Consider the following 16,029-nt stretch of genomic DNA (forward strand, 5'->3'; position numbering starts at 1 on the left):
CCATTGCTTCAGTCCTGCATACTCAAAACGGTATGGAGAAGTACTATGAGGTTTATGATGTAAAGAGAGTGGAATATAAGTCCTTCTGGAATACATTAAATGCTGAGAAGAAAAGGGATTTCTTTATAGTGAGTCTTGAAGAGCTCCAAAGACACTGAAAATCAATAAATGTTCATCTGGCAGACAAGGAAGCCATTGATTTTACTAAAGAACACAAAACTTGGATGTGCTGGGAGTGTTGTGATTGTCGCTTGAAGTTTGGAGGTTTGGGGTTGTATAGAAAGCATTCTAGAGAGTTTCATTGAAGGAATCTTGATAGGGTGGAACTGGAGTTTCAGATTCCCAATAAAGTGATTACGTTTATTAAGAATGGTGAGTGAAAGCCTTTAGATACTGAATATTGGGTAGATAAAATTCTAAGTAGGATAGAATCAGAGCCTTTTAGTTCCTTCAATTGTGATTTGTTTGATGAGCGGAGCTTAAATGAGAGTCTGCAAGATTTGATTGGCTGTGAAACTAATAAGAATGAATTAGCTGAGCGTGCAGTGATTCTCAAGGATAACCGGTCGAATCAGTCAGTTCAAACGATCCGACCGGTTCAACTAAAACCAATACTCAAGACGGTTTTTACTCCGGTCTGATTTTAAAAACCTTGGTTCAAACAACTCATTTTTTAAACAAGTCAAATTCAAGTTTGATTTAAATCTAATTCAAAAGTCAAAATCTCGATTTTACAAACCAAATTGAGTTTAAACATCGATTTATTTAGCTTGTCAATCTCAATATGGATCGAATCTAACCCACATAATACTTCCCGACAATTTGATCATCAGCTCAATTTTTTTAATTTTTATTTTCATTCTTCCACTTGTGCTTAATGTTAAATGTGTGGAGTTGATTATTGATTAATGAATATAGCAATTGACATTGATAAACAAAAAGATTACAAGAATAATGCAAACAGACAAATTCAGCACCAGAATAAGACTTCTCCCAACAACAAATTAACAAATTAATTTGTTGTTGGGAGCGGTTAGTTTGATCCAAAATTTGTCCACAGAGGTCGATGACCACTTGGCTGATTTATGATTTAATTGCTAGGCATATTAGGATGCAGCGTATGAAATAATTGACGAGAGAGAGAGACAGAGATACTTTGGGTACTTGTTATTGCTTTCCGTTGGGGTTAGCATGCTTATGGAACGGCCAAAGATTGACCAGTCGCTCGAGGACTGCTGAACTTTTTGAGAAAGAGCCAGAGAATCCTGCAGGAATTGACGGTGGAGGGAAGTCCTCTGCAGGCATGGCAAATGGGCGAAACATTTTTTCCAGTTTCTCTAAGGTAAGATATGCTCCCACTTCTTGCAGCCTCTCTGGACCCATTATTGGTAATGTGTGCTCTTGATGCAATGAAGCAGCTTCACTGTCGCTCTTCTGCAAAGCGAAAAAATGGAGGCAGGTTTGTAATACAAATGGGATTTCCACACAACATAAAATTTGATATTAACCTCAAAATTAATAGGAATGGGACAAGTTTGTACGATGCTGTTATGGTTGGCTTCCGAAAAAGACAATTTAATTGGGTTTCTCTCTATTGTAATTAAAAGTGGATTACCTCCAAAGGGGATAAATCAGCCCCACGGCTGAAGGTTAACTCGATGCGGAACCTTTTTGGGTCTTCTAATGGTACCTGTAATTCAAATTAAGAAACACCACAGCTTCAGAAAACTAATTTCTAGTTTTCAAAATGGCTCTGATGTATGACTCCAAATCAAAACAACCAAGGCCCGGTTCAGCAGTCTGATCGAGCGGTCTAAACTGGCTTCATGACACCAGTTTTCACAACTGACCATGTAATATTTACAAGGGCCAACCATTAATAACAAGAAATACCTACTAAAGAAAGTTCTCTAAAATGAGAATACTTACGGCTGTGTTTTCAAACATCCTCAGCACAATATAACTCATGTAGTCAAGCTCCTTGGTTTTACATAAACGCTCCAAAGCACTATGACATACAAGGCTTTCCTCTCCTCGAAGAGATTCATCTAGGTTACAATAGCGAAGAACATTCATGAGGGAATGGATGTGTGATTCCTGTCATTCAAATTTAGGCAAATCAAACATTGAGAATATCAATTTTGAATAACTGAAAATAGGAAACTAAATAATCTCTACAAATTTAAAAGGTCAAATACACACACACACACACACACGCACATGCATGTGTATCTTGTGCATATTGTACTCACTGATGTAAAGTAAAGGCGTGTACGGACATGGCGTTCAGGTGTTCTTACATTAGCATACCTGACAAAAAGAAAGGAAACCGTAAGATGGCAAACCATACACCAGGCAATACGAAATAATTCAAGAGGTTCAATTATATACTTTGGATCCAAACGGTATTTGGTCTCTTTATCCTCATCATCATCTTGATCCATTGACTTTTCACTAGTGGTACTAGTTCTTCTCATGTCATCAGTTTTGGTAACATGCTTTGAATGATAATCAGTATCATCCTTTTCAGTCCTAGTAATCGTCACACCTTGCTTCTGATTACTCTTCAATTCAGCAACACCAATTGCTTCTTCGCGAGTATTCTGCAGATCAATTAAAATTTTCCCCAACAAATATCGAGCAATCTGAATCACAACAAAATAATAATTAATAATCTTCAGATATGCAATTATATCATTTTATTCGGATCTACCATTTACTGGCATATGAAGAGACAGAACGAGGATATCAGATCCAGTAACTTATATTTCTATAAGCAATGAGGGAAAGATCAGTTGAGAGTTCACCTTTGAACCAATCTTCAATTTCTGCTTGGGATTAATTCCATACTCGTTTGGGATGACACCGTCAGCAAGTAACTGCATTTACATTATCCAGATATTAAGACAAGTTCTGATATGACACACTAACACATCAACCAACACACCCCCCCACCCACCCAAAAGAAAAAGGGTCCCAGTATGTGAAACATACAAGAGGTGTTTGGCTTCTTAGAAATGGTTTTTATTCTAGTAAAAAGAGAATTTATTGGCTTGAAAGGCACAGTCATGAAAAGCAACACAGGGAAGATTGTGAAAGCACTCCATACAGTTATGGTTGGGGGTTCAATATACCTGCCTTACTGTATCATAAGCAAGAGGAAGTATTATGCAATACCATTTCAATAAAATAGAGAATTGTTGATGCAAGAGAGAAAAGGATGCAGATACTTTCCCTCTAGAGATTAGTTAAGATGTACGGTTAATTTTGTTTGTACCTGAGCAACTTTGAAGAGTTCATCCAACCCTTCTAGGTTAAGGTGAGCATTATGCAACAGATCATATCTGTCAAAGAAAGGTAAAAGAAAACACAAAGACTATGGGTCAGGATAGAATTGGCGGCAGCTTTAAAGACCAGTGATCATTTATAATATTGGCACGCAGTGAAAAATTTGTGGTCAGGTAAATCTTTTATGGCAGACATCAACTTAGTACAATATTCTGCTAACATAATGCCATAAAAATTAAAATGAGAAAGGATGACTTACTTGCATGAGTCATAAACATCTGGAATTTGAGTTATGTCAAATCGGCTGCATGTAAATCCAGTTGTCAGTATATCTACTGAAAGAACAACAACTCAATTAGAAGGGCACAGTCTACAGCCTCAGAAGTAGCTGGCCCCTAGAGCCAAGACTACACAACACAAGTGTCTAGAATGAACACTTTCAAATGGCTTTACATCAACTAACACAATTCATACCATTATCGAAAAGGAATATCATAAGCAACCAGCAGAAGACAAAATGAATCCTATCCAGACATAATTCCAGTGAGAAAAATAAGAACTTACTCTTTCCGTTCATTATACAAGTCCCTTTCAAGTTTTCTCCAACGAGCATACATCAAAAGAAATCCCTCACTACCACAAGGTAACCCGGCAGCAATACGATCAACATCAATATTTGTCTTACCAAGGGCCTTGGCTTGGTCATAAGGAAGAAAGACATCGTAAGTGCTTGTCTCAGTAAGATTCTCATCTTTATCCTTGGCAAGTAGTCTTACTTGTTCCGTTACCTTCTTAGTCAACTTTAGCTATTTATGACAAGAAAAGGAGTATGATAAATTGGACTGATTTTCCCCACTTATAACATGAAACATGCCTAATGGCGAATTGGTCACAAAAGAGAATTAGTCACAGCAAAGTCAAGCAAACACAATGATAGAAGAATTTTCTTTCTTTTATATTTGCATATTCCAACTGAATTACTCAACCCAAAAAGAAATGTTAAAAGCACAGTGCAGTGTCCATAAAAGATTCCAGTAACAGTAACCATTCAAAGCATCAAACCACAATTCTAACTAATCAAATGGCATAAATAAGTCATCTCTTCCTGACAAGTTGATCATAGAAATTCATACTTAATTTTGCCAATGCTTATCAAAGGCTATGACAAGCACAAAATGCTACACGGAAAATGAGTATCAGATTGCTCAATCTGCAATCAGTGCATTGTGGATGTCTTCATCTAGATGGTTCAAGAATCATACATATTAAAAACGGACAGACACTTGATTTAACACAGATAACTTATTTTTTGAATGGAATCACTTTTTTCTTTTAGCATAGATTACATTAACCAACATAAGAAATATGCTTCTCTCTTTAAAAAGTGAATATCTGGCATATATGGTCCAAAATAATAAAACAATTAAAGCATTGACATGTTCATCTTTCAAGAAAGATGACATACCAAGGCAATTGAAACATCAAGACCTCCATCAAAGATTTAGTCAAATTCACTGATAAAGCAAGCCAACCAAAAAAATGCAACAATGAACTTAGCAATAGCAGAAAGAAATAAAGAAAAATGTAAAGAATAAAGCAATACATGCCTTGGGCCTCCTCTCATATCAGTCAAATACGCTAAATGAAAGTGCATTTGTTTACCTAATACAGGCAGTTTATTTGATAATGGGAGGAGTAATCAAAAGTATAACACTGAACTTAAGCAAATGTAGTTACCAGTTTGGGTAACAGTTCAGAAGCATTATGGGGAAGTCCAACTCCATCAGCCATCCAAGGGAATTCAGATGATCCATTGATATGACTTCTCTTAGACCCATTAATAATAATATCATTCAACCTAGCCTGCAAACAACTTAAATTGTAGAAAGATACAAACCAAAGATTTTTATAAAAAGTCGAATAAAATAAGAAAGATCTATCATCAGAAGAGCAATTCAAAACTTCAGTAAATGCTTAATAAAAACCTCATGAGTACACATTCATGTCACTCAGAAGCCAATAGTATCTAACAACCCAAGTTCAAAGTTACCAAGTGATGTGAGGTGTTTTACCAACTTTGCTACAATAAGAGCAGCACTGGTCTATTATTCATGTTTAAGTGCATGCACACATACATAAACATATAATACTGAGCAATAACATGAATGTCTATGGCTAACAGAACCATTAAATATGCCTCACTCTTTTCTATATATATTTAAACCCAAAACAGAAGAAAAGACTGCACAGAGCACCTATTAAGCCAAGAATTTCATTTTCTTGAGGATTGACATATGATATATGAAGATAATGCATAAATCAATACAAGAAGAAAGATAGACCTTGGCTTCATCCATCTCACTGCTAGCGTTATCAAGTCCATCCAACATAGAGGAGTCTTTGCTAACAAGGGAGACCTTAAAAAGATGGCACATTCAGTTATATACATAAAAAGTCACACAGCAGTCAAAAATCTATCAAACAAGTAGAGTACATACTAGGATTGGCGTCAACTGTCCTTCAAGGTCAAGGAGGCCTTTGGCGAATGCAGCTGCAGACATCTGCCAACAAATATCTCCTTTATGATGCAACTTATTAAAGATGTCAGAGACAAGGCCAAAGGCCATGAATATTTTGCAATTTAATACTTTAGCATGAAGACATCAAAGATTAATTCTATAATCTTACTGCATCACTAAAACATTACCTGCACACGGCCCTCATCAGAGCTGTAAATTTTAAGATCATGTCTATATGTACTATGGAGGCGTAGGAGTCCAGTACCTTCAACTGAAAACATGTAACACCTTATCAAGAGAAGCACAGAAAGAGATCAATACCAGAAATTACATAACAATTCAGCAATGGAGGTTCATTCTTAAATATAGCTAAATGTTGAAGGAAGTAACCAAGTCAACTTAGGGCATAATTATGTCTAAATAAATAGGATTTTACTAATAACAGTAGAAGGATCCATCATTCTGACCTGGATACATATTATTTCGAAAATATCTACCCAGTTCTTCTGCCTGCAGCACATGGTAGAACGAAGAAAGAGAACCAACGAAAGCTTTAAAAAATATAATGAAATGCAACATCAATTTTTCATAAACATATGCAAATACAAATTATATATGCCCATAAGAGACTAATAATCAACACCTGTTTTCTGCCAGCATGTGTAAGAACACCTCCATATTTAAGAACCATCAGAGCTTCCACTGGCCATTCGTCCTCAACTTCACCATTACTTCTGGCAACTTTGACCCATTTCAGTGGCTTTAGTTGAACTTTCCTATAGATGCCAGAAAAATGTCCACCCTGCATGGCAAAACAATTTCAAAGTGACACATAGCAAATCATAGTTCAGGAAAAACCAATGACATCCCTATGATGATGAGAGAGTACTATCTGAAATAAAATTCATGAAAAAAGTATAATGAATTCACTTTAGGCACCAGCAAACTAACCATAATGCACCAATTTTAATATCAATCAAATATAAAGCTCCAAGCGAAACTAACCTCTTCAAGCACTGCTTTTACTTGACGAAGCTTTTCAGCATGCTCTATGTCTTCTGCCTCACTATCACTTTCGTGGTCTGGTCTACATAATGCAAAAAAATCATCGTTAAATCACTGCTCTGTTTCAGAAAATTCAGTTTTTATAATCTAATTTATAATATGACAGTTATGAGTAAATACGTATTTATATCAGTATAAATGCATGTCTCTCGCATTACCAAACTATTAACAAGGGTAGCTTGTTAGAATTAAACCATATATCAGGATTCATTTGAGCCCCTCGTTAAGTATGAAAGTTTTTTAGTTGAGCAAACCCAAGATTGAGAGGCTTAGTTTTCTAATCAGTTTGGTTCTCTGACATCTCAAGCCATAAATCTAAAAATTTTCTTTGAGATGGTGGTGGTGAAGGTAAATTGCATATAACATGCTAGCATAAACTTTCTTTACACAATAAACAAGTAAATTATTAGATATGAAATAAACCTTGAACGAGGTACAAGCATTCGTGTGGCATCTAATAAATCTTGTAACTGGACAGCACTTTTAAGTTTTGTCTGCAAGAAAGATACCCATGAAATATTAAAAGTCATAAATTTATAGATAAATGCTTAAACAAATTTTTTTTCCCCTTTTTTATTCAATTCTTCCAGATCAAGATTCACCTCAGATCTAGGTCGCCCTCCATTGTACTTTAGCATCAAGTTCAGCAATCTTTCCTCTGTAACTTTCAACTTCACCTTCTGCTTGGGTGTTCTATCACCACTGCCCAGTTAAACAGAACTAAGAAAGGGAGAAAGTTTTACACTGAATCAGGTATAGAAAAGCATATACTATAACATACTGGCGCATAACAACAATCACACAACGTAGTTCCTCAGACTGCCCAAATTTGCCAAGCCCACTTCCCTGACGAGTCAGTCCCTCAGAAAGTTGGACTGGTTTGTTGACTTTCCATGGTAAGGTAGGTGGAATTGCTGCAGAGAGATGAGGAGCCTTTGCATCTAAAAACATATTCCTTAGCACGCAAGCAGCATCATCATAGTACCTGAGTTTGGAAAGAGAAACCACATTAACTTGTTTATCAAAGAAACATGAAACCTTGAGCATGTGAGTAAGAAATATTAGCTTTGATGGTAAGGTCTCTTAAGATTGTACGAGAGATTTAATGATCTCACTACTCACATTAGCAAAGCCATATTTTTACCTTTCAAGTCATCATAAACATCATTCAATTTCATGGGTTGGCATTAGAAAATCTTTGCATGAAGAGGTCAGAAATTTCTCTATTTCTCTGCTTTCCTTTTATGCTTTTGTTTCCCTCTTAATCTGTCTGATTCTTCTCTCCTCTACTTTATTTCTTGCCTTCTGCAACATCTATCTTTCTGATCAATCTGTCCCTAATCTCTCTTCTTCTCTTCTTTTCCTTCTTATCCATGTATACATCTACTATTCTTCTCTTTTCCTTCCTCGATTTTATCATTCAGTTTTCTCTTTTTTCTTTCAAATTTTAACTCTCTTTTCCTTCTCTTTACTAGTTTGATTAGTTTCTGCTATTGTCCTATATCATCAGACAAGGCACCTTGAAGAAACAATTTCTTTTTCCCACTTAGGAAAGGGGATGATGTGGAGAGTATTAAATGTAAACGAATTAATTAGTACATGTTGTATGAACAAAGGTGCGTTTATGTACACATGAGCTTTAATTTTGTTACTGTACCTTAAAAACAAATACAGTTAGGTGTGTCTATATGCACACACAAGCTTTTATTTTGCTACTGTACCAAAAAACAAATGCAGTTGATAAAAAGTAATTACAATGACATAATTTACACAGCATTACTTGTAAGAGTTCTTAACAAAACTCCATCCATTTACATCACAAACATATGAGCGCCCCTCAGAGCGCAAGAGATCAAACCCACAAACCTGTACACAAAAACAGTTTGAAGAATAACTATTCCGTTTCTAATGATAAATTTCTTATTATAGATGGTAAGCATGTGAAAGCATTCATCTTTGTTATGGAGCCATATGTTAACAGCTAGAAGGTATAGAATGATGCAATTATACAACAGATGCAACACTACTCTGAACAAAACACATAATAATTTTATCCAATCTGCATTACCTAACCATTGGGCCCATTTAAGATAAGGTTCAGGTGTTTATAGACATTTAAAAATAAAACCTCCAATGATATTTCAAAAATTATTAAAATAGCAAGTTAAAATGACAGAATCTCAAAACCAGCATAGCAAAGCATATGCTAAACAAATAGCTGCAAACAATAGCTCAAGAAGCTAACATTCAAACAAATAGGATTGACAGAAGTCAACAAAAAAAGACGATATTGAGAAAGCAAACAATCTAGTGAGCTTTAGCTAAGTTCATTAGCCAAAGAAGCACTACCTAATACAATTAATAATAATGATAAATGAATAAAAAAGCAAAAAACTCATTGATATATCATTCCTATCAATCATTTAAGAGAAACATTCGAAGTTCATTATACCACAAGCAATAAGATAGAACCAAACTCCAGTATATTGTTCAGGACAGATGCAATGACAATGGTGACATTGGAATGTGGAGAAACAAAATCACACACTTGCTAAAATATTTACATACCGCTTGCCTAAATGCCAAGCAAACCTCCCTAGCCATCTGCTTCTCGTTAGGTGTCAGTAATACAGGATACCTCACCTACCAAAAGAAAAAATAACAAAAAATAATTATCAAATACCATACTGTTCAACAATTCCTGTAGGAGAAAGAAAGTTCAAGTACTAATTGATACAGGACCCAAAAATTTTGTAGGCAAGAGACTAAGAGAGATAAAAAGAGAGAGAAAACGAAAATAGAGATTAATAAAAGGAGAAATCAATAGATATCACAGAGAATGAGAACTAAGAAATAAAGATGAGAATTCCTAGATGAGGCAGACATACTATGATACAAGGGCCAGTATTTTTTATTCCAAAATCAGTCATCTGCCCTCTCAGACAAGTAGATAAACACCTATTTATAGCGGTAATTATTTCACCAACTTCAAAACCAATTCTATTCAAATAGTTACAGTTCCTATACACACTAAAAACTAAAATCATTCCTAAAATATCATCTTTACTTTCAGGTTTTGCATCTTTCCCTGCAACAGCTTGTAATAGTTAGCATGGCACCTGTCATGCTTGGTGCTCACTGTGTATGTTCACTATAAAATAATTATTAAGTACAGTCAAAACATAAATATTCCTTGATGCTAAAGTGTGGACAAGGTATAAACTCAGACACTGGAGAGTGCCCAGAAAAAAATGAAAAGATGACAAGAAGCTAAACTGAACTTTCAAATTCTGGGTTCACACATGAGAAATAGAAAGCAAGTGATGAAGAAAAAACAAAATAAAATAAAAAGATGCATAATCTCATAGAACATTTATGTGGTGCGCAATACTTACTTCCTTGCCATCAGGATTTCTCATAACAACGCCATCAACAACAGGAGACTTCCTTGCCTCAGCATGAGCATATTCAGGACCAACTGTATACACCTATATTATTTGACAATGATTCAAAACAATCAATAGCAAAAATCAAAGTAGAACAACTACATTAATTACACAGATTAGTGTGCATGCAGCTATGAAATATATGAAATAATTTCAGATGTAATGGAATGAACAGTAAGAGCAGAAACAACATGGTAGAACAATGAAGGGTAAAAGATACAATTCAGCAAGACAAATTACAGTGAGCAGAATATGTAGTGGGCAAAGAATATATATGTATACCTAATCAATCGAAAGAAATAATCAATGCTTGAAAAAATACAGAAACATTATTGACATTGTCCTCTCACATGGAACATGTGAAGACAAAAGAATAATATCCAACAGGTACTGTGTCGAACGTAATTATTTCACACAGAAGCAGTATCAAGCAAACAGTGCCAAACCTCCTTGAAAGAACAGACATAACAACAAGCACATGCTAGAATTTTTTACCTTCTATCATTTTCTCCCTTTGTTTTCGGCTTACTCTATTAGTTCTATATTGCTTTTTTCTAAAAATTAATGCATGGGTCAGTTGCCATCCTAGATGACATGTAATTACAATCAACATCAGCACCACTAACAAGAAAACACTGCTGAAAAAGATTTTGATAATAATAACTCTAACTTGCATTTCCATTTTATGATTCATTTCCCAAAATACTAACTTCTATTTGTTTTAAGATTTTTTATCCAAAAAAAGTCACCAGCAAGGCAAATTTTTTCTTCTTTTGACATGATATACAAATATTTACTTTCACAAATTCCAATACCCTAAACCTTTACATGCCTCAGTGTATGTTCCCCCAATATGCAATATTAACATCTGAACATTACTTGAGGCCTGACCATTAATTGTCTAGGTCATAATTTCAATAAACCTGCTTTATTCAGTTTCGTGCAATATTCAAGTCAACAGCATAAAAAGATGCAGTAATAAGTTAAATGGAAAATGCAATATCCTCAATTGCCAGAAATAAATACTAATTTAGCAATAAAATAGCTTTCGACAATCTTTGCAACAATCAAATATAAACTGCCTATAGTAATAACAAATCCATCTGTTGGACATTATATACAACCTTGACATCTGTTCCTCCTGTTGGCATAAATTCCTCATATATATATGAGCCTTCGCGCCTCACCCTTCTGACCTCTGGATGGAACTCACTTGACCGGTTTCCAACCTACAATATAAAATTGATTACACACCAGAAATCATGGATAATAAAATTAAAATCATCAGTACATACAGAGGACCATCACAAAAAGCATTTACAAGCTGCTATGCATGCTGAAATGCCATAACTAAATCATAATATATAGATGACAGTATTTCATAGTATTGTCAAAGTGGCAAAAGCTAAGCAGTATCCACAAAACAATTCACACCAGGCCCAACAGATAGGACTGGGTTTGCTATTTTTATGGGCAGAAGAACTCAAGTCTGGCCTAACTAAAAAAAGGTTGCATTCTTAGGCAGCAAGCGCCAATGAAACCCAACCGAATCATGATTCTTACATAATTTGAATCTATCAAAAGTACATATATCTTTCCTGTAAAAGAATCACCTAGTAATCAATCATATTAGAATTAACACTACAAATGATATCAAAACGTAAGAGCAAATACAAACATTACAAACAAATAGACAACAATTGAAATGCTGACCTTCCTAAATAATTCCTTCATACCTCCACCAGCTGAGCTTGGATAGTATATCATAATACTATGATCATCCCCTTAACAAAAGCACAAAATGAGAGTCATTGCCACATATCCACTCTGAAACAACAAATTTTGCAAAATGAGGTATAAGTTATAAATAAATAGCTATATACCCAAACTCATAGCAAATATCACATATTAAGCTCTCTAGGTAGCAGTTACTAATCAAATTAAGATGCTAAATAAACCTATATAACAGAATGAAAAGTTAAATATTGAACAACAGGACACAAATTTATAACTGAATGTGTTTATGACTTCACGGTCTTCAAGAGTTATTGAATTCCAGTAGCTGAAACACAAAAACAAGCAAACCCTAGGCTGCATTTGAGTTTTTCAATTTCTTGCTCCATCAAAACGTTTTTCTTACAAGCTACTGAGCAACAAATTTGCACAGATGAAATCAGGTTCAGTTAAAAAGTAAGAATAATAATAATGTCATCAACCTATACATGTATGCTGTGAAGGCATTATATCACAATAATTAACAGTTCCATTACCTGCCATATAGATACACTATTATTCTTACTCCTTAAATGCCAAGAATGACCCAAATGATGAAGCTGCAAATGAAATCTCACTACATGAAATTGCAACAAGCCATAATTCAAATTAATGCACTTTATACAATTCTGAGAGCATGATTCCAAGAGGACACAAGATGCTTCTGAAAAAGGATTCTATCCTATTTACCAGTTAAAATATTAAGGAGAAGCAACATAGAGGAAGAAAGCAAGGGCAAGCTCACCATTAATAGGCTTCTCTACAAATGGCTTCCAGAAGCGATTCCCATGAACCTCAACAAAATCTTCTTCCTCAACAAAATAATCCAGCTCCTGATATGGTAATTCCCTATTTACAAGGGCGTATCTTGGAACTGGGATTCCAAACATTTCCAGTCGCTGAGATCCCTCAAAAATTATTAGCATATATCATTGGATTGTTCGCACAGTGGAAATGTGACAAAATTATACTTAACATATTAAAATTGTGTTGTTTTCTTTTTGTAGATAAGTAAGAATGTTCAAGGGCTATACTCTCACGGCATATGGAGGAAGACCGATACAAAAAGCTTGGTCACCTTAGCATTCAGGTGAAGATAAAAGTTAAATTTGACCGGCTTCACTAGGATTCATGATCAAAGAAAAGACACAAACCCTTCAAATGAGGTAGAAAATTGGAATGCATACCTTGTATACCTTCCTTCGATCATGGATAAGATGTTGTAGCTCCAATTCATTTACCAAAAAAGGCCTAATATAAGAGTAATAACAAAGAGAAGTATTCATTAGATAACAATCATATGTTAAGTGAAATTTTAGCTAGACAGGCCATAATACCAGCAACTTTTATTTAATAAATAATAAGCAATGCAAAAACAAATATAAAAGATTGATGCAACTAGAATAGTTACATTGGATGATAGGTCATACAAGATTGTTTATTGATGTCTGCAATATATGACAATAAATGTTTCTTTTAATAAATCCGCTTAACTTGAAATGACCCGGCCCAATAGGGAAATCCTAATTCATTGGGCCCTTCAATATACCAAGTCGATTAAATTATTTCATTTAAATAACAACAAAGAAGCATATCTCAAGTACACAAAAATCATACAAAAGAAGTTAACTTCATGTTTATAAGGAAAGAAATAATTAAAAATCAAAATTAAAACAGGAATTTAAAAAATGCAAAAAACCATTAAGGGGGCATAACCATGATTAGAACTTACTTTCTTAATGCAGCATATGCCTCAGCCTTTTCAAGGGGATAACCAGATGAATAGAAAGCAATCAAGCAATCACAGATAGGCCAGCTGAAATAAGCAAATATCACAACAATTTAGTCATCTCCTAGAAGCTAACTATATTCTTAAAACTCGAAAGACTTGACAGCTAAAATGAATAGGTATCTGGTCAAAATAATCCAGTCAACAAGTTAATAACCCAGGTTCTCTCAAAAAGTGCATAAACATGTGTCATAACCTTACCTTTTCTTAATTTAACCCCTTTTAGCTGTGTGAATCATTTTAAAAGTATTTATTTTATCACTTTGACTGTTAAATTTCGATCAATTCATGCATCAGACAGAGAATTCTTTTGTAAAAAGAAACTCCAAACATTGCATTAAGAAACCATATAGTTGTCGACTAGGTTCCGGAGAGAAACAAAAAGACTAAAAAATGAGAAAAAAATCCATGCAAACATAATATTAGTGCTTATCATCCAAAAAAGAAAAAAAAAAGCAAGAAATAGTAGAGGAAATTAATTGTAAATCATTGCATTTTCTTTGATAATTCACAAAACACTATTAAACACAGCAGTACAGAGGAACTCTGTATTTAGAATAAAAATAGATGTTCAACAATAAGATTAAGAGTTAATAAATTATAATATTAACAATAACTACACCAAACATAAAGCCCAAAAACTTTCATGTGCAGAAAATTAAAAATACTCTTTAGACAGCTTTTAGGTAAAAGCATCCATATCTAGCATATGCTTTAATTTCCTATTCACGAGCCTCCATTTCTTAAGCAAAATGGTTAAATTTTTTCTTGACAATACCTCCAAAGCACCAAATCTAGATTTCCCGCTATAATCTAAACAAATTCAAAAACAGATCACCAATAGCTGCTTTCATTAATTCATTAATAATTATTAATTAAAACCTCCAAATTCGAAAAAAATCATAAAACACAGCGGCCACCTCTAATCATCATCTTAAAATTTAACGTTTCAGCTAATCATGTCATGCGAAATGCATTTAAGTTAGAGTACGTACCACTCGATCGGATCTTCAAGGATAACTTTATCTCCAAAATGTATGGTCTACAACATAACATAAACAGGAACAAGCGATGAATACGATTACGTTGCAAACAGAACAAGAAAAACAGAAGCAGAAAATCACGAACCTCAAATTCGCCAAAAGCTTCTAAACGTTCGAGAATCTGTCTCATCGGAGCTGAAAACACCTACGAATTCACATCAAATATAAACATGAGTAAAACTTCGCTTCGTGTTTGAATTTAATAAACAAAATTTTTTAAAAATAGTAATAAAAAGAGAAAAAGAACCTCGCATCCACATTTCACCTTCTTTTCCATAACACACACACCAATGGTTATCTTCTTATCAACATCTGCGCGTTGAACTCCCATCTTTCTGACTTCTGTGTGTGTTCCGGTGTAATACGACAGGAGTAGAGCGCGTTCAACGCGAATAAAAAGAAGCGAGGCTGAAGGAGGTGAGGATGAGAAAAATGGAACGACGACGGAGAAACGGAAATCTTGTGCTGCAGTGAGAAGGCAGAAACGGTGAGTTTTGGAGGAGTTGCACGAGATTCAGAGAAAAGCTGGAAGGAAGACACGCATGGCAGCTAAATAAAATATATGAAAAGGTGGAGCGAAAAAGAAATAAATTAGTTATATAAACGGAGTGTTTGGAGATAAAGATTTTGATTCCGGAATATGCAAACACTGCTGCTCCGGGGAGACAAGGAAGATCACGTGGATAATTTGAAAATATCAACAAGTCCCCTCATATTTGTGAGAAAATTCCGGGGTACTCAGGTTTGTAATTAACGCCAAACTAAGGGATAGAAATTGATGATAACAAAATGGAACCACCCCTAAATAAAAGCAGTAACTACGAGTGGATATGAGTCAAGTCAAATTATGCTCAATTCGGTATTTAGTTTGAATGAGTCCAAACTTAAGCAAAGATAACCTTAATTTAAGTTTAAGTCGAAACAACTTTTAGAATAAGTCATTAAAAAGTTATTAAAATTTTCATATTCTAAAATGACTTTTTATTAATAATAGTGATATATCAAAGTTTTCCAACTCTATCTCTGGTCATGCCTCCTCTCTAAGATCTTAGTTTTTATAAAAGTCAATACAATTTTTAGAATAAGTCATTAAAAAGTAGTCAAAA

General features: G+C 34.5%; 1 protein-coding gene across 7 annotated transcripts; it reads right to left on the minus strand.

Moving 5' to 3' along the window:
- Nucleotides 1-874: 874 nt before the first annotated feature.
- LOC123225521 (inositol hexakisphosphate and diphosphoinositol-pentakisphosphate kinase VIP2-like) lies at nucleotides 875-15,542 on the minus strand. Of its 7 annotated transcripts, none has more exons than XM_044649508.1 (30): nucleotides 15,171-15,535; nucleotides 15,009-15,068; nucleotides 14,876-14,922; nucleotides 13,824-13,907; nucleotides 13,279-13,342; nucleotides 12,837-12,990; nucleotides 12,032-12,102; nucleotides 11,443-11,547; nucleotides 10,268-10,360; nucleotides 9,441-9,515; nucleotides 8,653-8,738; nucleotides 7,654-7,857; nucleotides 7,475-7,574; nucleotides 7,296-7,366; nucleotides 6,813-6,894; nucleotides 6,451-6,609; nucleotides 6,275-6,317; nucleotides 5,996-6,078; nucleotides 5,787-5,849; nucleotides 5,631-5,705; nucleotides 5,026-5,151; nucleotides 3,853-4,094; nucleotides 3,548-3,592; nucleotides 3,278-3,344; nucleotides 2,808-2,879; nucleotides 2,392-2,645; nucleotides 2,253-2,310; nucleotides 1,930-2,097; nucleotides 1,616-1,690; nucleotides 875-1,434 (listed from the first exon to the last, which is right to left on the minus strand). In XM_044649508.1, the coding sequence occupies exons 1-30, from the start codon at nucleotides 15,252-15,254 to the stop codon at nucleotides 1,168-1,170; spliced, it is 3,177 nt and encodes a 1,058-aa protein (XP_044505443.1). In that variant the 5' UTR covers nucleotides 15,255-15,535; the 3' UTR covers nucleotides 875-1,167. The 7 variants fall into 7 exon arrangements, with proteins under 7 accessions (XP_044505443.1, XP_044505444.1, XP_044505446.1 ...); XM_044649509.1 differs by having other exon boundaries at nucleotides 15,189-15,534; XM_044649510.1 differs by lacking the exons at nucleotides 875-1,434; nucleotides 1,616-1,690 and adding an exon at nucleotides 1,697-1,845 and having other exon boundaries at nucleotides 15,171-15,542.
- Between the last annotated feature and the right edge of the window lie 487 nt (nucleotides 15,543-16,029).

The sequence above is a fragment of the Mangifera indica genome, chromosome 9, assembly GCF_011075055.1.
Source record: "Mangifera indica cultivar Alphonso chromosome 9, CATAS_Mindica_2.1, whole genome shotgun sequence".
NCBI lineage: Eukaryota > Viridiplantae > Streptophyta > Magnoliopsida > Sapindales > Anacardiaceae > Mangifera > Mangifera indica.